The sequence below is a fragment of the Magallana gigas genome, chromosome 3 (assembly GCF_963853765.1).
Source record: "Magallana gigas chromosome 3, xbMagGiga1.1, whole genome shotgun sequence".
Lineage (NCBI taxonomy): Eukaryota > Metazoa > Mollusca > Bivalvia > Ostreida > Ostreidae > Magallana > Magallana gigas.
Window position 1 is genome coordinate 23,380,730 of NC_088855.1, and position 22,740 is coordinate 23,403,469.

General features: G+C 34.2%; 2 protein-coding genes across 2 annotated transcripts; one reads left to right on the top strand and one right to left on the bottom strand.

Moving 5' to 3' along the window:
* Window positions 1-2,935: 2,935 nt before the first annotated feature.
* Window positions 2,936-13,947, bottom strand: LOC105328665 (protein unc-119 homolog B). The gene is made up of 5 exons (XM_011429638.4): window positions 13,638-13,947; window positions 12,121-12,234; window positions 6,623-6,731; window positions 5,337-5,509; window positions 2,936-4,367 (listed from the first exon to the last, which is right to left on the bottom strand). The coding sequence occupies exons 1-5, from the start codon at window positions 13,792-13,794 to the stop codon at window positions 4,255-4,257; spliced, it is 666 nt and encodes a 221-aa protein (XP_011427940.2). The 5' UTR covers window positions 13,795-13,947; the 3' UTR covers window positions 2,936-4,254.
* Window positions 13,948-16,396: 2,449 nt separating this feature from the next.
* Window positions 16,397-22,406, top strand: LOC105328666 (poly [ADP-ribose] polymerase tankyrase-2). The gene is made up of 6 exons (XM_020067375.3): window positions 16,397-17,820; window positions 18,272-18,469; window positions 18,929-19,027; window positions 19,257-19,580; window positions 20,000-20,092; window positions 22,083-22,406. Exons 1-6 carry the CDS (start codon window positions 16,537-16,539, stop codon window positions 22,215-22,217), a joined length of 2,133 nt encoding a protein of 710 aa, XP_019922934.3. The 5' UTR covers window positions 16,397-16,536; the 3' UTR covers window positions 22,218-22,406.
* Window positions 22,407-22,740: the final 334 nt, after the last annotated feature.

Consider the following 22,740-nt stretch of genomic DNA (forward strand, 5'->3'; position numbering starts at 1 on the left):
AACAATAAACAATAGATAAAACAATGGATGGATGGAGGGATGAATGCATGGATATATGGATATTTTTTGTTGCTTGCTTTCCAAAATATTAGCGCGATGTCAAAGTCGTATTAACACAATAAAGACATCTATATCATTCCACAGACAATTAAATCTTCATTATTGGAAAATAATCTTTCCGTTGCAATTGAATCACGTTCAATAAAAATTGGTCAGTGTATAACGCGTCGATACACTGTTTTATTGTCCATTGTGTGTGTAGAGAAGGAAGGAAACGTTAACTTGTGTCTGAGCCCGCCTTCAATGTTGGTCTACAATGGGCTCTGCAATAAAACTGTGGGCGCCGGGTCGAGAGGGTTCGGGAATCATTACAAAAGACGACTCTTTAGATTGACAAGTGACTCGGTCTTCATTTACAAGAACCAATTTACAATCATCAATTATTGCTGTGTAGGTAATCGACAATATAGTTTTTCTTCCTACAAAATGACTACTGTCGATTAATAATAGGCAATCTTTTATGAGAATAAATACGAGATTTAAGACGAACTGTTGAATAACTGTTGAAGTCGAATAATTTTGTAACTTTTATTATACATCATATTCATAGGTATGATTACAGGATACAGCAAGAAAACACTAGATCTCATATTTTGAGATGAGACATTTACACTTGTAAATATTCGCTACATGTAATTTTTTTTAAAACGATTATCATTACTGGTAAAAGAAGGGTCAAAATAAAAAAATAAATGAAACAAAAATAAGGTAAGAATTCGTTGTTTTCGCCTGAAAATAATAATAATATATACAATAGTATATAGAAGCATTGTATGTATTTTAAGACTCCCATCGTCAACAAACTGAAATGCTGGGGGGTTTTATCTAGAGGGTTTGGGGGTGTGATACGTAAATGTTAGAACCTACTGACTACGTCTGGCACGCTTGACGTAATTTATGCCGCTATGCTCCGGTCGACGAAGAGGGCATACGTAAGGTTTTATTGTCTATAAAAGAGTTAAAATTACGCTACATTCCATCGCCAATGTTGGAATCACCCCTTTCTTAACTGTTAAGTTTGTGAGATACATTGAATTTGTAATAATGTTGCGTTGATAGTGACAACTGTACTCCGCATTCTATACATGAATTTCATTTTTTGTTTCAATTATTTTTCATTTAATTATTAAATTTATCTTTTACTTTATCTGCTAAACAGTTGGTAATTAAATAATATAAACCTGGCCAGCGTATGTTAATTGGTGATTGATTTGCAATTGATTGGAGATCGAACATAACAATGGCCAAGTTGAGTTTCGTTGAGGGTATTCTTTGGAACTGAAATCTTGCAATATCAACTTATTCTATAGACGCGACCAAAAATATTAATGCGATATTTATTAGTTTGATGTAGAACTGCCATCGTTGCTCTCCGATGGAGAGTTGTCGATTGATCAAATGTCTCCATGTCATCAAAGATGGTTAACAAGTGCACGCAGCGGGGGACAGAATCAGTGTTGTCTCTCTTCAATTGGATAGGGTACTGGCGGAAAGAGAGAATATTATTAAAATCTCAACATGGCTTTGTTCTCTTGATGATTTAAGACGTTTTAAAAAAATAAAATCGGCTTTTTGCGATACTACCCATCAGTTTTCTGGATCATTCGGGTGCTAAGCAAGGAGCAAAACTATTGAATAAAATTGTATGCGCATAATCCAATTTTGGTTTGTAATGTGCTATCATTTTAGCTTGATAAGCGGTATTTATAAAACTTGAAGAATATATATATATATATAAAGACTGTATACAGGGTTATTTTCGCCCCGTGTAATTTTCGCCCTTCTTCACTTGCAAACGGTTTTGCCCCGTCTTGACTTCGCCCAGACAAAATTGTGTATTAACGGGAGATAATATAAAACATTGTAATTCGTCTAGTCTTAAATTCACTCTCTGACAACGAGGGCGAAAGAGGCGAAAATCAAACGGGGGAGGGGGGGGGGCAAAATTCCCCAGTATACAGTGGGGTTTTTTTGTTGGCGTTCTAGGGCTTGCTCCGAAAGGCGTTTTAGTCCACGCGCGAATTCACGTTTTAATTTTGTAGAGTTTATTAATTTATATTTTAGATGACAATGCATTTTTAAACTCATATTTCTGTTCTTCCTGAAACGAAATTGGTACTAGTATTCAATAGCTATACAGTATTAGCACACTACCGTGCCCATAAGGTCATCCCCGTTCCCATTCAATAAAACATCTTGAAGAAATTTGTTTTCCGCAACTAAACCACAACTTTTGCTGGTAATGTCAAGGTGCTTTAAAATCATACTTTGTATATTGGGAAAGTACCATCTAGAATCATCCGTTGGCCCCATTTCAAAACAGGTTAAAATATATCGAAAATGGTTGAGATCCCTCCCGTAGCCTTCCCTCGTTTTCAAATTGTCATGACACATCATTAAAGAGTAAGTTGGTAAGGGGCCACCCCTGACACACTCCTTAAAAAGGTTTGGGGAACATATCGATATTACTGTGGATAAGAAGTATATTTCAGTCAAAATACTTTCAATGGTTTGGAATTTTAAAATTTTACAATATGTTACCATAAAATACGTTTTACTTAAAATTGTTTGGAAAGGTAGAAAATTATAAAGCCCAAGCGCGATTCAAAGTCACGACTCGCGAATTCTTAGTTATCTTTCTAAACCATTGTGATATGCTGTAATTAACAATTGTGGGCAAGAAATCAATTATAAATAAAATCATACTTAATTTTATTTGTTTATAACGTCACAATATGGAGGTGTCCATTGCCTCCTCAAGTAATAAATAGAACTTGGCATTTTCTTTGTAAAATAAATTCATTCTTGATAGCAAAAAAACAACAACAACAAAAAACAAACACTGCAACAATAAAGAAAGAAGAATCAAAACCAGTTTGGATTGAACTTTGTCATTTATTAAGTATGAATGAAATATTTTCTTAATAACAACATAAAATATATAGCAGAGAGGAGTTCAGATATATATTTCTTTTTTTCTCATGAATGTCAACTTTGGTCTGACCTTTGACACTTCAATGTCAAAAAAAATTATTAAAAAAAATGGACGGGAATGTTTTCTGTTTGTTAAAAGCATGTTCACTGCAACTCATCTCAATATCACCATTTTAAAACACAAACACAAATAATATACAGTTCTGAGATCCCCACAATGGTATAACTTGTTTACATGATATTAATAAAAAAAATAGTTCTTACGAGATTGTTTTGCCATAAATGTTTGAAAGGAAATATCATCATATTCAAATAACAATGATTCTCAGCGATCTAAAATAATTTGAGTTATTTTTCAGGCACTTGCACTAAAAGGCTCTGCACACTCATACACAGTCCTGAATTATTGGATGTAAGAAAATGTTACAGAATTATTATGATTCTTGAAAGGAATAAAAAGTTGAACAAATATCATCCCCATTTGATGGAGGCAGTTATAACTTGCATTTAATTGGGCCTTCTGTTTTGTCAAAAGATACCAATGGTCACAAATGGATACAGAATTAAAACTGTCTTGTAAAATAAAGTTCACAATCTCTCTCATCAGTTATCATCCTAATAAAGCATGTATATGTAAAATACATGCAGCTAAATATACAAATACAAACAATAAACATTATATCTTTATATATCTAATAAATTAATTACAGTACAGGTTTAATGCCTATTGCTTTTCCTGGGTTTCCAGGCAAAACGGAAAGTGTTAGGACATTGAGTATACTTAGGAAGAGAAGATAAGAGTTTATAATCTAAATACAAGTACAGTGTACTATTAAACGTCAGTAGAGTTAAGACACAAGAAACACTTGACTATCGGTAACTGTATATATAATAGATCCCTAACATGTAAAAACTCTGTCGCCTTCTTCAACATGGTTTTGCTTTCCGCACATTGAGTTGTGAAATGAACATAACCAATCATGCATAAATGTATCGTATGCAATAAATATCTGTACATCATCAAGGAATGATAAATCGTCTACTGAGATAAACACCCACGCAAACTGACCCACACGTGACACAAAATCAGTCTAAGAAACAAACATAATAAATGGAATTTTTGTTGGAATGTCATTTGAAATTTTTTTTTTTTAACATGTGTAAAATATTCATGTATCAATATATTAAATGTAATTGGACATGGAATGAATAAAAACGTTAGCTCTCTCTCTTTCTCTCTCCAGGCCGGCTGAAGGTCACCTATGATCCTCCGTTGTACGCATAGTCTGCTTTGTTATGCATAATGAGCTGGTCCTCCACGAAATAGAAGCTGTCGGACCTGGTCTCGAACGGATGGCTGATCATGTCTTCCACTGAGGCAAAACAAAAACAAGAAGAGAAGTGACTAATCTTGTCTTCCACTGAGGCAAAACAAGAGGAGAAGTGACTAACCTTGGTTTGTTAATGACATTATCACCTTTACATTCCTTACGACATTTCCCTAAATAACATCTAGAATCTTGATGGTGACATAACCAAGATGATAAATCATCCAAGTTAATATCAAACCAACCTCAGATTTCAGTAGATAATTTGGAATGTTTTAATGCACATGTAAATAAAATAAAAGCTTATTATATGTAATGTTCAAAGAAAGGTAACTCTAAATTGTAATCTAAGCTAAGCTAAGACATTGTTTCCATATGAAAACACAACTCCCATGTCATTTAAGGTCAGACGACATGTTCCTTGAGAATCTTTTTTGTATCTCCTCGTAATAAAGAGTTCCAATAAAAAATATTGATTTTATAATTATTTTAAATATGATTAAAATTTAATGGGATGTGTTTCTGTGTCTAGATGGCCGAGTGGTGAGAACCGTGGCCGCTCACTGCCAGAAGCATACTGGTTCTAGAGGTCGTGAGTTCAAATCCCCGCCCCGGCCAAGATAGAGTTCCACCAAAGTGAATTTTGCTGTGCTGTATATGTATTTATTTTTATATCAGCAATTCAAGTGTATTTTCAAGAAGATTATAAAGGAAATTGCATACTCTAGTATTTTGCAGAAATGCCTGGTAAGGTACCCTAATGTTTTGCAAGAAAGCTTGTCAAAATAGTAGTAAACCATCAACAAATTCCTGGAAAAAGTTATATAAAATTGAGGAACGTGTCGTCTGACCTTAAGTGACAAATTTGATTATCAGTGAGTTAAGAAAAGGTATTAACACCTAAAATACAGCTGTGAGATTGGGAATGGCCTCATCTGAATGTTAATGTTCTAGAAATAAACCAACAGATTCATTCAAAAATTGCTCTGTTTTAAAACATATCAGTCCACTTACCCTCATCTGGTGTTAGTGTTGGGAATTCATAGATATGTTCCACTGTATTCCTGCTGTGAGGAATACAGAAGCCAAATTCAAAGTCGAAACTTTTCAGGAGTTTATCACGGAAAAAATGGCGCTCTATCATGCGGAATTTATTCACTGGTTTCTCTCCCACAACGAATTCTACCCTGAAATAAAAAAGAAAATTTAAACCTTATTACTTAAAATTCAAAACCCCAAATTTAGGCCGGATGATTAAGAGTGAATCCTTTTTATAGAACCTGCTTGGAATCACTGATAATACATGCTAGAGATGGGGATTGGATTTTTTTTTAACCACAGGCTAATTTTAGCTTGTACACATAAAATCCGAAGGCTAAAATAAAGATCTACAAGATATTTTATTGTATTTTTAACAATCTTCTTTATTACAGAGAAAAGAATGCTAAGAAGTCTTTAAAAAGGTGATGTGACCTTCATTTGTTGCCTTCAAAGAATACAAAGTAAAAATATTTTTATGAGGTGAAAAGGTGAAAATACCTTCTTTTTTTTTTTGGTTTTGGTTTTTTTTTTAAATATTATTTTAATGAAGCTAGACATCATCACATACATGTTCAAAGATCATCTTTGATTGCAATGAGATCACATCCACCCCCTTCCCACACACCTAAATTTGAACACCTCAATGAGGAGATATGAATCAAACTCCACAAATAGGCAACATTTCAAGTCAATTGATATTTGAAATATCAAACTTTCTTGATTGACAATAAATCTATATTGAGACCTACCAGTTCATTGAAAATGACTATCATTTAACAAAAATGTAAGTGAGATCACCCATTTGTACACACCCCCTCCAAAAAAAAAAATATTAATAGACTATGTATGTTAACAGTATATATAATTTCATGTTTTATTTTTATGTTTGCATTTCTTTTTCAAGGTAAATGTCATTTCTCAATAACTCTTAACCTCAAAATAGCAAACAAACACTTGAATTTATAATTTATACACTTAGAGCAGCCCAGTTATTCAGGCTGCAATAAAGGCTAGCTCTAACAGCATGTGTTACCCCTTTAGAAAAACATTGGGGAAATCAAGTAAGGCAGTTTGTCGTTGTCGATAAAACATTCATATTGATTCATTTTCATAAATACTAAACATTTTTTTTTTTATTTTTGAATCAGTCCATAAAATCATCTTTAATGGACAAATGATAAAATTTTTATGTTCCAGCCACTTGTACAATAAATGTGTATCAAAAGGCAAAGAACTTTTCATCGAGTCCATTGACTTACGTTGCTCCGACTGTTTTAAGCTTTAGGAACTGTGGTGTAAACTGATAGCGTACGAATCGCCCTGCGTGAGGATCAACATCATCGAGTTCTGTATCAGAATCCGAGTCTTCTACAAAAAGATGATGCAAAATAAGAATTTTTATTGAGTGTCAGTAGAGACTAAACACGTAAGAGCAGGGTTGGCAAAAAAGCGGGATATACTCATATTTCCCAGGACAGTGGGAAATACTGGTAATTCCCGGGAATTACTGGTATTTCCCGGGAGATACTGGGAAATAAAGTATAACTACATATTACTTCATACTCAGTCTAAATCAAATCTGTAGGGATGTAGACAATAGTACACCTTGTCAGCAATGACATTGTATAATTGTCTTTGATTTTAACAAGTTTTGACTGGCCAGTTATGCATTGGTTATCTTCTTATAAATACTCCAAACATGGTTCATTCATACAACATTGTTATTTGTTTTTAAGACTTAAGTCAGGTACATGTATAGGTGCATCTATACAGTTATCATAAACATGATATCCAAAGTTTTGTTTTCTAGTTATTTGATGTATGTGAAAATGAGCCAAGAAAATTATGAAAATTAAAGTGTGACTGTGTCACTACCTCAGTATGCAACACACCCAAGAAGAAGCCGATTAATCACAATAATAGTATATCCCATACCAAAAAAAGTTACAAAAAAGTCATGACTTTTGAAGGCTTAAATAGTTACAAAAAAGTCATAACTAAGTCATGCAACTTTGGAACCACTACTTCTTATCGGTTCCAAAGTTGCATCATTTAGTTATGACTTTTTTGTAACTCTGTAATTAGGTACAAAAAAGTCATGACTAAAATATAACTATCAACAATTTATTTTATAAAAGAAATCAAGATCAGGCACAAAATAGTTATAAAAAAGTTACAAAATAGTTATGTTTTTAAATAAGAACAAATACAGGTATACTTAAGTTATACATTTAGGCACATATTAGTTATATTTTTAGGTACATCAGAGTTATACAATGAGTTACATTATAGTTATAAATATAGGCACATTTGAGTTACATTTTAAGGTACATTAGAGTTATACTTTGAGTTACATTATAGTTATAGATATAGGCACATTTGAGTTACATTTTAAGGTACATTAGAGTTATACTTTGAGTTACATTATAGTTATAGATATAGGCACATTTGAGTTACACATTAAGGTACATTAGAGTTATACTTTGAGTTACATTATAGTTATAGATATAGGCACATTTGAGTCACATTTTAAGGTACATTAGAGTTATACTTTGAGTTACATTATAGTTATAGATATAGGCACATTTGAGTCACATTTTTAGGTACATCAGAGTTATACTTTGAGTCACATTAAAGTTACAGATTTAGATAGATTTAAGGTAAACTAAAAATACCATTATACTACATCTATAGGTAAACAATGCATTATTTCAGGTATAAATAAGGTATCACTTTAATTTTAGCATTGAAGTTCTTCATTTACATATTATAATCTTATAATTATTGCAAATTGATTAATTTTTTATGATTAAAAAATTTTTTTTGGATAAGAATTAATAGCCATCAAAATATAATTCTTATTAGATAATCATATGACACATAATTGTAACATCTTTTAGCATTGTAACACTAATAATTCAGCATCATGATGTATATGCTAACATGAAAACCTTTTTTTCTGAATTGATTATACCGATAAACTTATTTTCTTTTTCATTACATAGCAGCACAATGAAATGACAGGCACATAGCATTGTTTTTGAAGGGGGGGGGGGCCAGATTCATCCAAAAAAATACAAAAATGACAAAAAAGGACAACTTCTCAAAATAATGAAAATCCTAATCTCTGTGGGTGTGGGTTGTAGCATAGTGTTTTCATAACTTAGATTTCATGAAAATCCTATTCTGTGTTGTTTGGTGGTTGGGGGGGGGGGGGGGGCGTTCCCCTCTTATGCATTTTGTAACGTGGTCACAAAAAGTGTGTGGGGGGGATACATATTTATTCACTTTTTTATATGTAAATTTAAATCCCCCCATACTTCATACCTGAATGTCTTGTACATTACAATTGATATAATTTATAGTTTTAGTTATTCAATAGTGTGGTTACTAGGGAGATTATTATGAGAAACAAAATACCAGGAATGCAGTATGCAAACATCTTATTTGACACTTTTCGAAGGTACATATTTACCAAATTAAGAATTAAAAACAACTGAAAAATAGTGGTTTATGAAAGAAATCCCTTTGAACATTTGTTCGGTTTTAGATAAAAAGAAACATAATTTTATCAAATTCTTAAATTTAAATATATTTAAGTGCTGACAGTTCTATATATCATTTCACCAAGACTGAAAAAAAATCTACCATCAATGAATAAAATTCCAGCTAAGTTCAATCGTTAATCATGGTAGTTAACATGGCTTTGTCTACTATACATCATGTATAAATTATAAATATTCAGTTTGTGAAAGAAAAACTACAAAATACAAAACTAGTGTGATCGATATATGAATTTAAAAAAAAATATGGCATAAGATAAGTCATTGTTCCCAGCTCTGGTCCTAAATTGGTGCTAAAGTTTGTGGGATAATCTATGGATAAGTTGGGTGTTGGTTGTTCTGAATAGTGCATGCATGAAAATCATACATCATCACACATGGACTGAGCATATTACTATATATTGAATAATATTCAATGAATATGCCCTGGTGTTGCTGGTAGAAATGAGTCCAGAGATTTTTTCCAGGGATGGAGGTGGTATCAGTAGATCAAGGCAGGTGATGACAAGAAGTTAACAGGATGCAAGTCAAGTTGCTGCATATGCCATTGCATGTCTTCTTTGTAAATTGGACAGTCTGTAATTACATCAAAAATATATAACAGTCATCACAGCAGCTTATATTTCGCTATAAAGATCATTAAGTTTTGAATTTTTAATCTGTGTAAAACAAAATGATCTAATTACTTTAGTTAAACTGATAGCTGCATGAGCAGTGCTTCACCATTATTATATTGATGTATATTTATAATCTTGTCAGTATAAATAGTTTACATACAAAAATAGAAGACAGTCTCGAGACATTGAACATTCTCCTTACACTTATCACACTATGCCCAGTAAGTTCCGCCATTTTGTTTGTTGTCATCTTGGGCAATTTAAATTTACTGGTAAAAATCCCTGTTACAGTTGATTTACTAAAATATTTATATCAGCTGATAGCAATCCAATAAAATAATGTTGTTCCTATAGTTATATATTCTGTAAATTATCAAAATCTTACCATGGTATTCCTCACAATGATTTCCTCCAGCAAATCTGGGCAGCCATCATTTAAAAATACGAACATATATCCAAGCCCATCACTCAGGACTTTCTCTGTATATAATTATCATTGTTGCAGATCATTCTTAACATGGAAATTTAACTAAACTTTACACAAAAACTCTGATAATCCAGGAATGAAGACCCTCAGTGTTGTTGTCCTTCTTCATGTTTAAAATGAGTGAAAATGATATCAACCAATCAAATTCCGCTATTGATCAAGTTTGAAATCTGACCAATCATATCACAGCTACCAAGTAGAGTGAAAAATACTTTTAAAAACTGTATTCAGTAAATACAGGATGAATTTACTAGTGTTTCATTGTGTAAAAAACCAATTTAATTAAATAAAGGATATTATTTCACTGATCTTGCAGTATGTAATAAAATATTAGTACTAATAATAATACGAAACTATCACTACAGGTCGCCATTTTGAATCATGGTGGATTCAAAAACAAGCGGGAATATACATATTTTCTCTATTTATATCATATGCTTTGCACCAAAAACAAACATTATGATAACTTAAAAGACAAACTAATTACCCAAGTAAATTTAGTTTTATCTATAAAGATTGAATCAACCCAGCCTATCCCATTTACTGAGAGGAAATGCATATCAGTTTTTTTCTTCAATTGAATGTTTATCATGTTTATTAACTGTTCTTAAAATGAAGAAGCAAGCATTTAATCAAGTCCATTGTTTAATTGCATAATAGTAAAAGAGCTTGCTGGACTTTACGCATGATTAAATAGAGACAATCACACAGGTGTGAATTAAGGCTTACACAGCCTGAGGGCTTGGTGGGGTATATACACATCTGATATCACACCTGTCTTTCTATAAGGTCCGCAATTAACTTCACTGATAACTGAACAACATATGAATGGACATACACTTTTCTCAGAGTGTACTAGCTGTTAAAGAATTTGCTGAAAATTTAATCAGAAACACAATAGCTAGTTTTTGTTGCTGTAATGTGAATTATAAGAGAAGAGGAGGTGAAAAACACAAACTTGCAGGAAACTTCAATAGTTTTTAAAATGAAGTTATTATTAAAGAAGGGTATTAATAATAGCATTGAAATTCAGGCAGTAAAATTTATAATTACCCAGGGTCAAGTGTGTCAGACAGACTCACTGTGTGTGCATATATGCATGTTGGTTTTTTTAAAATCTATAATATACTTATGTACAAAAAGAGTTTAAGTCTGTTGTATTTAAAGTGAAACAAACATTTAAAAATGACAAAGTCCAAATTAGTTACAAAAAAGTTATACTGAAAAATTCTAAGTCTGAATAAGGCACAGTTTAGTTATACTAAGAAATGACAAAGTCCAAATAGGTACAAAAAAGTTATAGTGAAAATTTTCTAAGTGTGATATAGGTACATTTCAGTTATACTTTAAAATGATTAAGTTCAAATTAGGCACAGAAAAGTTATAGTGAAAATCGTCTAAGTGTGATATAGGTACATTTTAGTTATACTTCAAAACGACAAAGACAAAAATAGTTACAAATCAGTCATAACTTTTTTGTACCTCAAATTTGAGGCACTAAAAAGTTACCAGTTTAGTTACAAAATAGTTATGACTCTGTATAACTTTTTTTGGTATGGGATATCTCCCCAAAACAGGAGCACAAAACTGTCAAGAGTCAATTATTTATTAAAACAACATGTGTGATTATTTACTTGTTACTCGTAACACCTACAGTAATTATAACAGTTTATTTTGTGTTTTGAATTATAAATCTGTAAAACACAAAACTTGGGGTTCAAAAAGATGGGCTAAAATTTGTACTCTAGCAGCTATAGAATATCTTTGGAATATGTGATCTGGTGAATTTTAGATTCATAAACTGACAGTGATATAGCAAAGTATGCTAAATTGTGTTTTGATGCTTATTGTTAATATCTTATATCCTAGACATACGTTTTACATTGAACAAATTAAAGAAATTAAGATTAAAAATTTGTATTTTCCAGTATTTCCCACTTTAGTGAAAATCAGTAGTATTTACCGGGACGGGAAATACCGGTATTGACCATCGGTAATTCCCAGCACTGGTATTTTCCGGCCAACCCTGCGTAAGAGGCTACAGACAGTCTAGCACTTGGAAAATTGCATTATAAATAACACAAACAAACCTGGTGGTGGGGGCTTGGCCACTTCAAACAAAACAGCCCCCGAGTCCATATCCCTTAGTTTGAATCGTGTGAAGTCAATGCCATAGATATTTGCTTCAGGGGAACACAAATAATCTTTGAACAAAAAAAAATTATTTTTGATGTTAATATGATAATAATATATTTAATAAAATAGATTTAATATACAAATTCGCCCGACAAGTAACTAAAGAGAAAATAGTACACATTTTATATGTGAAGACACTGTTCTTTTGCTCAATAGTCCAACTCAGTTTAAAGAGCAAAGGTTGTTAGAGTGTGCTTATATATAACATTGACATTTCTAAACTGGTTAAAATTTACTTGACATTATGTCTGGCGAAGTTGTAAATTAAACCAGATATACTAAAAACTCTATCGAGAATCACTGGCAATCTGGCACATTTTACCAACTCTGTCACTATAATGAATAAAGTCCAGATTATCTGTTTTGAAACGCTTCAGGTTTCAAAACAAAAATAGAGAGTCTATGGGGGATTTACCGGGTAATTTGCATTGCAAATAACTAATGATATGGTTTATAAAAAAAAAAAAACAAGGCTCAAACGATGTTTAGGGCAAGCAATTATTATAGTCTGTCCCAAGATATTTATGCTACATATTTGGACCATTTTTAATAAAAATATACATACCTGTGAAAAAAAGTGCAATTGAAATAGTTGAAAGGGATAATTTCCAAAATAATTTCATTGACACATTATCATCTTTCACTCAGAAAAATTCACAGGAACGAAAAAAGATTCCTTACGGAGATTTATAATGGGGAATATTTACATCTTTTCTCCATTCGGAATACACTCGTAATACATCGCGCAATTTTACAACGTTATCATCAGGGCTTGCTGCAATACAAAATCCTTGCAGACATCACATTTTTTAGCAATGTATTGAAACCTGATAAGCTAACAGGGGCGTTTCTACTGAGAAATCTTGGAAATTTTTCATATTTTTGAATGAACATCGTTTGAACCCTGAGGTATTTATAAATATCATGCAATTAAGCAAAATGTAAATCCAGGATATCTTGGGACAGAGTATAGGTCAAACGATAATATGAGTGAACGGACTCAGGCGAACAGGTAGATAGGGCGAACAAACCCAATACCATTTAATATCCATAACTTGTATAGTACACGTAAAAATTAAATATTCAACCTGTCCCAGACAAAAGGATAAATAATGCTTTTTTAAAGAAAAGAGCTGTTCAAGAGCATAAATTTTAAATTTGTTAAGGTTTGTTTTTGTCTAAATATCTGCACACATAAACAATGTATGTCCCATTACACAAATCAAATGTATTTTGATCATTGTACCTTACATATTAAGCAGCATTTCAGTTTATACGTCGTATTTACATTTTGTTGTCTGACTCATGTACGGACAAAGAAACAAGCACCTGCACAACCTAAACAGCCGTTTTGTTTCATAGAAAGCCCCGTTTATGGAAAATAACGTACGTAATTCACAGATATACTAACGTTCAGTGATCTTATTTAAGCGTAGTACTTCCTCTGGGTTGATAGTGGCTTTTTTCAACAGTTCTTCCTCCGTCATGGAATCAATAGCTTTCTCCTTCGATTTAGCTTGGCGTGCTAAAAATCCACCGCTTTTCTTTTTACCTGTAGTTGTACTCATTTTTGGTTAGTCAATTGACATTCTTTACACAGTGTTCTTATGATAAAATAGTGTTAAACTTTGTCTGTGGATATTCATATGATGATTCACATAGATAGTTGGCGTCTCTTCTAGTTCAAGATGGCGGCGATGGCAACGGGAACTCTGGGAGGAGTGCGAGGCTTTTCGTCTCCAAATATATTGAGACATGGATGTTTCGCTCTACAACGATTTTAACAAACATTCAATTTTAAAGGACAAAGCAAAAAGTCACATATAGTTTATGCAATTAACAATTAGTAATAAATTATTACTCTTGTATGTTTATAAAGCATGTAAACGTACATTAACAAGCCCAATAGTGAGCCCATAGGCCACATCGCTCACCTGTACAACTGAACATTTCCCCTCTCAATAAAAATCTCTGAATCCTAATCGTGGTTACACCTTTCCAGAGAAAAGTGGCTCGTTATTTTACACCGATATTCTATTTATCAAAGAAAACTGTTGGTTTGTGTTATTTCCTTATCAAGTTCAACTTGCACGTTGTCGAATGAATACACTCAACGCTTATTTGTTATTTGGTAAATAGGCCTTACATACCTGTCTTTAAAACAAGTCCACAAAAAACTTACTCTAGCCCAAATCAGACAGCAAATCTAAATGGATATTGACCAATGACCATTTTACGGTTTTGGGGTTTTTTTTTTAAATATTTTACCTTCGCCTTATGATGCTCCAGATGACATTTATGCTCGACAAACAGGGTCATTGAATAAGAGGGTTCGTTTATAGAACATCTCAGGAAAAATACGCAGAAAAGGCATAAAGGGCTGGCAATGGTTTTAGTCTTAAGAAGGGGGGGGGGGTTATCAAGTTTTTCCGGTTAAGCTAAAATATCAGTATAATTTTTCTTAATTTGTTTGCTTGTTTTTGTCAATACATGTGCATGTATATAGTATGATTAGCGAAGATGAACTTTTTTTTAGACACCACATTTTTTGTTGCTACGTCCATGGATTTCTATGCTAGGGCTTGATACATGTAAAATAACTGTCAGTTTTTATGCTATTTGACTGTCTATGAAACTGCTATAAGTCTATGCTAAATGACTGTCAGTGTAACTGCTTTAAGTTTCTATGCTAAAGAACTGCCAATGAAACTGCTATAAGTTTGTTTTGCTATAAAAGATGCCAATAAAACTGCTGTAAGTTTCCATTTAGAGTCACTGAATGTCAAAGAACAGCTGAAGGTTTTTATGCTGAAGGGAAGTCAAGTAAAAAGTTGCAAGTTTCCTTTGCTGAAAGACCTGTAGATTTTGATGCTGCAGTAGTATTTTCACTTGAAACAGCTGTTGGGTTTTATGCCGAAGAACTGTCAATTAAACAACATTTAACATTTGCTTACTACTGCTGAGGTTGAGTGCTTTCTGGAAATATACTTTACCAAATTGAAAATAAACTTCGTATGGTCAACTGCGATCCGGGTGGAACATTTAGAGCTCAAGAATTCATGAAATGTCATGGAGGAGCCTTGTTATGCTTTTACTATGTAGGTCACTTGAAGTATGAGAACGTATTGTATAAAATACTGGTATCACTGTCGCAGAAAAACTGGCAAATGAAGCAGAACAAGCAGCTTCTATGCAATCTTGTTGATTTCAAAAAGCAATGACTGAGTGGCCAGCAATGAAATAGACAGGCATACGTCACAATGCTGTTTGACACCAACTACCCAAAGTCCAAGCTCCTGTTAAAATGGTTCTAATAAGTGAATGAATGTGACAATGGATTGGACATGTTGGTAGAATGCACCCAACTTCCATTCCAAGGGTTGCAATGAGGTGGATACCAACTGGAAAGAGACAGAGAGGAAGACCAAGAGATACCCAGAGAAGATGAGTGGATAAAAAAATGAAGGAGAACAACTGAACATGGAGACAGGTTCTGAGATGATCACAGGACAGACCAACATTGAGATCCCTGGTAACTTCCTTATGTGCTTAACCAGCACGAAGAGAACTAGAACCATTTTAACAAGGCCTTGGACTTTCAGTAGGACGTAATTATCTATATCTTGCGTCAAAACAAGTTAAAAATGACGCTAGCTTCAGGTGAAATATACACCGATTGAGTAGTCTTACATGTAGCTCAAAAGCCAGACATATCTTGTTGATTTCAAAGAGCAATGGCCGAGTGGCCAACAATGAAATAGACAGGCCTACGTCACATTGCAGTTTGACACCAACAACCCAAAGTCCAAGCTCTTGTTAAAATGGTTCTAAGTAAGTAGTAAGTGTTACTGTCATATATAAACCATTTGCTTTGAAACGAATAACTTTATCAAAAAAGGAATTTAAGCAAAAATAAACTTGAGTTTTAACCATCATTAACTATATAGATCTACTGATGTTTAAAACACAGAGTTCAATAAGCCCAGGTTCGACCTTGCATGAAACTCAGCCTTGTAGTTTGTTGGGATAGATTAAACATAATTAGGGCTTCGGTTGATCTCCAAACGTCTTTGTGTGCTCACAATTGATTACCAGGGTATTTAGTTGATTAACAACATTTACTTTCTTTATAACAAAGACAAATTGAAATTGAATTTATTTTCCTGTTTGTTAAATCGATCTCCACAAAAAAGTTTGGTAGTTCTTTAAATTAATTATTGATTCATTCTTTGTTAAGTCCAACACGAGCATGACTCTTTTAAAATAATTTGATGTAACCAGTTCGTAAGTATTAGTTAGAAGGAATAAACATGGAGTTTGATGTATCTCCCTTGAAAGAGGCCATTGACAAAAAAGATGAAGATACGCCTAGCAAAGCACTGAATCTGATAAAAAACGGAGAAAACATCAACGCTCTTCACAAAAGCGGCGGCGGGTTTCTTCATTACGTTGCTTTAAAGTATAATGGTTATAAAGACGCACCGTGGCTCATCCCAGTAGTTTTTCAGTTGTCGAATTACGGGATTGACTGCAACCTCAGAGACAGGGAGGGGAATACCGCACTCCATATTGCATGCCGGAAGCCAAACACTTACCAACTTGTAGAAGCTCTAATTCAAATTGGTGTGGATCAGACGATACCTAACACAGCCGGCGAGGAGGTCGGGGATACCACCACTGACCCCTTGAACAAAACTGTGTTGAAACTTTTCTATCCGGGTTTGTGGGTTGCGATCGAAAAAGGCCATTCCGAGGAGACGATTTTACGACTCATAGCATCATGGGTAAAACTGGACGACCACCGCAAGGGCAAAAGTCTCCTCAACATGGCTCAGTTACTTCTTGCAGAACATGTCATGAACACCATTGATGCCAATATTGCCAATAATGATTTTGTGCATTGTGCGATGTCAAAGGATAAACAAAAATTGAAGAAGGCCATTAAAAAGCGGGGAGTGGATGTGAACACGAGAAATGCAGCTTTCTACGACTTGGAGGGAACTATTGTTCCTCTGCCGATCCTAGGGTGCCTTGCCCTTCTTTACGAGATCACCCCAATGAAAATGTTGATAAAACATGGAGCAGACGTCAATATTACTGTTGACGAGAGTGCAGCAGACCCCGAGCCCCTGTACTATTACGTACTAAAGAACTGCTTCGCGTGTGATGCAGCATACGACATGCTGGAGGTTCTTTTTGAAAAGGCAGACATCTCGTTGGTGCAACCGTTTGCTGTGGACATCGTCAATTCAGTTTACGAAAAAGCGTTACCTCTTACAATGATTAAGAACCTCATGGACAAGGGACTAGATATGTTTACGCGTGATGAAAACGGTTACAGTTTACGGGACCGAATTTTTCTGAAGTACCACAGAGCAAGCAAAGAAATTATGAGAGAAAAACTGGCTTTCGTCGACGAACTTCTGATAAACATCGCCATTGGAGGAGACAAGGACCTTCTCCTGGGTCTGGCACTGGACAGCTACGACTTTGACGTCACAGAAGACAGGAAAGGCCGGTCTCTGCTGCAGGTTGTTGTCAAAAAAGAAGACAGCGCATTAAGCCAATTTGTAGAGGGACTTCCAAAAATACAGGTACGTGCATTATACAAGTATAGGCCTATATATTAATTGTTCGGTTGTTGTTTTTTGTTGTTTTTTTTGCTTTCATTTTTTAGATATTTGTGTTGTTTTCGATCATGCAGGAACATGGATAGTTTGTTAACAATAAACGCTTCCGTTTTGGCATCGTCTTTTATGGAACCCACATTACCAGTTAGTCTAAAATATGCTATTCAGTAGTTGCATACAGTGTAACCTAATAACAGTTTTAAATATCGATGTTTGCATTATTTTAAAATATATATCAATCATACAATACCATTTCTGGTTAGCAAAATACGAAATACATTTTTTAATTACTAGTAGGCCCGACTTCTGCTATAAAATTTTACAAGGAGCAGATAGGGTATGTACGTTTTTGAGTGACTGGTGTTATATGTTGATGGCTTTTTTGTATACACAGATTGAATATTTATTTTCATAGTCGAAGATTCGTCAACTCCACACGGCTGTAGAAAGAGGAAACCTGCTGGAGGTTAAGAGATTAATCACCGCAGATTTATCCAAATCTCGAGACAAAGGCGGGCGGGGACTCCTTCATAAAGCTGTGCTCTTTGAGCGTCGATTTGTCATCAAATACTTGTTGAAAGAGTTTCCTAAAATGGTCCATGTCGAGGATTACGTAAGTGATAGTATACTATCACGCTTAGATCTATCTTCAAGAGGACTTGATGGTTGTGGCCATTTTTAGTCTATTTTGATCTCCTTTCGAAGAAGAGCTCTACAAAATTTTAGGAAAGTATTAAATATATAAATTTTTTCTTAACTAAATATAATAGATCATAGCGAAACAAATCCTATCATAAAATTTTACGCAGATCTGATGGTTAATTTGTTGTTGATGACGACCATCTAGCCTCCTTATAAATAGAAGAAAAGGGATAGTTTAACCGTTAGAGAAAATTCGGTCAATTGCAACGGGTTAAAGTTTTGGCGATAGATTGCAGCAAGTGATGGAATCAATCAAACTGTCGTTGAAACTCAGTAGGGTGGCTGGTTTTTCTTTTTTTGGTTTGATCATTTGTTTTATTATACCAGTAAGTTACTTAATTCATATCTCAATCCCGATTCATTCAATTAGGGTGGAAGACAACCACTACACTGGGCTACCTGTCTGGAAGAAAAAGACATAGAGAGGATGCTGATAGACGCAGGATCCAGCATGTCAGCTCGTGATAAAGTAAGAGAGAGAGACAGAGAGACAGACAGACACAGAGAGACAGAGACAGAGAGCATGCATGCATGCATAAAATGATATTACACATGTATATATATGAAAATGAAACTTTTGCATAAATATACCAACAACACTAGCTGCTTCTTTCGTCTTACAGTTTTACACTGTAAATGATTTATGGTTATAATAATGTTTGTGGCGATCATCAATCGTTGGTTTTATTCTTTAACAGAAAGGTCGAACACCGAGGACTTACAGAGATGTAGAAGCCGAAATCAGAAAAATCATCGAGAAAGAGAAGTCCAGGGACTATGGACTAGACATCTTTCTACTGAGAAAGTATCTCGAGTTGGCTGATGCCATCAAAAACAACGATTTGGCGGCCCTGGAAAAGAGTCGTAACAGCATCTATGCAGACATCAAGCTGAGCGATTTGATGAAGCTCATGTTCCCAATCAAACCAAAACCCATTGATTTACTGTGTCTGTGTATAAAACTTAAAACCGAAAGGTGTGGGAAATACCTGTTGAGCCAGGGATGGTCGTGGGAAATTAAGGTGGGATTTTACAACTGCTATATTAAATATCATCTTAATGTTTGCTAGATGATATTCCGTAAGCATATATGGAATACACACAAAAGTGACTATATATAATATATTGACTAGACTACAGAATGACTAGACTACCGTTGACATAATGTCTCGACATATAGGAAATTAAATTAGATTCTGCACAGAATCCAAACAATTTTGATTAACAATCCAACCACTGGTTTAGCTGATTCTGGCCACGACTCTTGAGTCCTTTACCATGACCTGAAACTTTTGTTTTGTTTATTATACCTTTTTTTATAACACTTTTCACGGTGGAAGTTACAACATATCCAACTTTTCTACAATATGTAATTGCGTCTTTTCGTTGTTTTTTTTTTTCATTTACATGATGATGTACCGATAATCCGATTTCTTTTTAGTATGTGGAAAATGAAAACGACAATCCAATTCCTCTGGAGAAAGCAGTTCAGCTGAGAAATCTACAAGGCCTGGTGGTGTACATCGAATATCAGGTTACATTAACTTTTCTCATTTCATCAGTTTATTGCAGAAAGTGTAAATTGATATGGACAGATGTGAAATACATGTATTAATATCCCATCTCTATTCATGCGCCGTGGAATTACCCCTGGATAACCTAATCATAATATAACAGGGTACCACATTGCATTGCATTATTCCATGAGCGATTATATAAAGGCATGCAGAGTTTTACATTCGCCGATTCGGTGACCAGCTCATGTGGAAACCTTTTATGGTGATTACGTTTTGCAGCAGATTGTGTATCTTATACCAAGAACAAAAAAGGATCAGATTACATTGTAATCAAAATTGATTTTGCATGGGTGGCTCTTGTCCTCATTTTATTTTTATCACCTGCATAAATACGTGTATATTTGATATTGCTTGAAAAGCTGGGTCTGGAAACATGAATATTTAAAAAAAAAAACCTCTACATGTAATAATTCCGAAGCCAACTCAAACAATATACGTCGTGATCGATTAGATGTCGATTATCATAAAACCTTACAAAAACTTAACGTGTTTACTCAGTCGCTCTCTCTAAAATGACTCTCGTGGAGAAAACTGTCTTTGAGAGAGGAACTGATTTTATGCAATTATTTCTGAAGAGGTGACAAATGAGAAACCCATTAGCGCCTGTTCCTCGCTCCCTGGAAACCAGGGATCTGTTGATGAGAAAAGCAAATACTGCTGGCCCGTTAAATCCGAAATCCAAAATCATTTCTTGATTGGATTGAATCCATTTCATTAAAGTGATGCATTGAGTGTAAATGCATTTGTTTCATACATTTTATACATCCAGGATGTAGTAAGAAAAGACCACACTGTAATGGCGTTCATTTACGACTCCTTCATTAAAGTTTATATATATACAAGATAATAATAATGCAGAATGCAAAAAGAATTTTCAGCATCTTTATAATCCCTTGAAAGTTTTAACCTCTTATGTCTCAAACGGGCGTAGAACGCGTTTGTAGGGGTGGGGTGGGGAATACTTTGCATCAACATTTCGTCTAAATTTTGAAAGTCTTACCCTGAATACTGGCCCTGGGGCCATAAAAGTAGATGAGCTCACTTTTGATCTCAGTCTCTCTTTTCTACTATATATTCCCTTTGAAAAAGTGAGACTGAGATCAAAAGTGAGCTCGTCTAACTTTTATGGCCCCAAGGCCTGGTCCGTGGGGGTCGAAACTAGGACGTTAAGAAAAGATACTGTATGTACCATTATATAAACTTTACAGTAAATGTCGTGGCGTCTGTATAACATACGATAAACATAGGCACATGTTCTTTCCAGGGCATAATAAAATATGCTTTTGTGTTCTTCGCATAATTTTTGTATTTTGATCCCTATAGTTTGATTGTGGTATAGACAATAAAATGGAGTATTATATAAACTTATTGAATTGCGTACAATAACATTTCGAATTTGTTTGCCATTGAGTATAATTTCTGTTGCCTATTAGATATAATCGAGGTAAGAATTCAGTTTGCGCTTTGAAATTACTATTTTGTAACCTTGGAGCTACTGAAGCGCTGCACGAGGCGCAGCCTCAGACCGGTCCCAATGGAAGAATGGCGTTTTTAGCCTTCTGTGTGCCTCATGTCACGGAGAAAATTAGGGTCAAGGTTTAGGTTAATTTTATGGTAGGAATTTATGCCCTCGAAAAGACTCAACGAAAACTTGGCGCCTGAAGTAAGGACATTTGTCATTGAACCTGGACTTTTCCGATGGATATACAGTTCTTATAATAACTATTGCCCGAAATTCCATTCAATGGCTCTTCTGTTGTAGCAAAATAAACGTTGAAGGGTCTTATTACAGCCACGGGTGTGTAGTCAAATCGCCCATCATGAGTGAATTGTCAGAGCATCGTAACCTTGATTACACATTAACAGACGACATTAGTTACAGTACCCTTAAAGCTTTCCTCAATAGAATTTAAAAAAATTCGTTCATTACCATTTTCTTTTTTCTAGAAACAAAAACTACTGGAGAAAGAAGAAGAAATCAGGCTATCGAAGCTGAAAAACAAAACTCTAGAAAAAGAAGAAAAAAAGGAGAGCAAACAAAAGAAGGAAGAAAATGAGGTTTCAAAAGAAAAGAAGGACTGACCTGTCAAAGCTACAGAAATGGAGTTCTAAAAAAATTGTAATCTCGTGTTCTGTGTGGTGTCCATTTCTCTCTCTTGGTTGCACATTTTTTTCCCAAGGAAAAATACGCAAAAATGTTGATTAAAAGTTGTGTAATACTTGTATGCAATCTTTCATATCGAATACAGAAGAATATGTACATTTAAATTCTATCTTTCGTCTTTTTGTTTTTGCAGACACCAGCTAACGCCAACAAGTCCCCAAACATGTAATTCAATTTGAAATGTATTTTTCGAGTTTTAATAAAAATGTTCAACCCAAGACTCAATGCACCTGATCGAGTGTACATTTCATTTTGATGCTTATCAACTTCTGCATGTTGATAAATTTTCCATCCTTGTTCCGTTTTGCCTATGCCCTGCAAGAAGTACCTTGCGTTTGGAGATGATAGGTGGTATGACAATGGTTAGCTTACTAAGCTGGCAACCCGTTTCCCTTTCAGTGTAAATACCCGTTATATGTCTAGATGGCGTTCTATTGGATT

Excerpts from the sequence above, each read along its gene's own strand:
- LOC105328665 (XM_011429638.4), bottom strand. The coding sequence starts at position 13,794 with ATGAGTACAACTACAGGTAAAAAGAAAAGCGGTGGATTTTTAGCACGC. Across the intron at positions 12,235-13,637 it reads CTTAAATAAGATCACTGAAC|ATTATTTGTGTTCCCCTGAA; the intron begins GTTAGTATATCT and ends TTTTGTTCAAAG. Across the intron at positions 4,368-5,336 it reads AACACTAACACCAGATGAGG|TGGAAGACATGATCAGCCAT; the intron begins GTAAGTGGACTG and ends GTTTTGCCTCAG.
- LOC105328666 (XM_020067375.3), top strand. The coding sequence starts at position 16,537 with ATGGAGTTTGATGTATCTCCCTTGAAAGAGGCCATTGACAAAAAAGAT. Across the intron at positions 17,821-18,271 it reads AGGGACTTCCAAAAATACAG|TCGAAGATTCGTCAACTCCA; the intron begins GTACGTGCATTA and ends TTATTTTCATAG. Across the intron at positions 18,470-18,928 it reads TGGTCCATGTCGAGGATTAC|GGTGGAAGACAACCACTACA; the intron begins GTAAGTGATAGT and ends TCATTCAATTAG.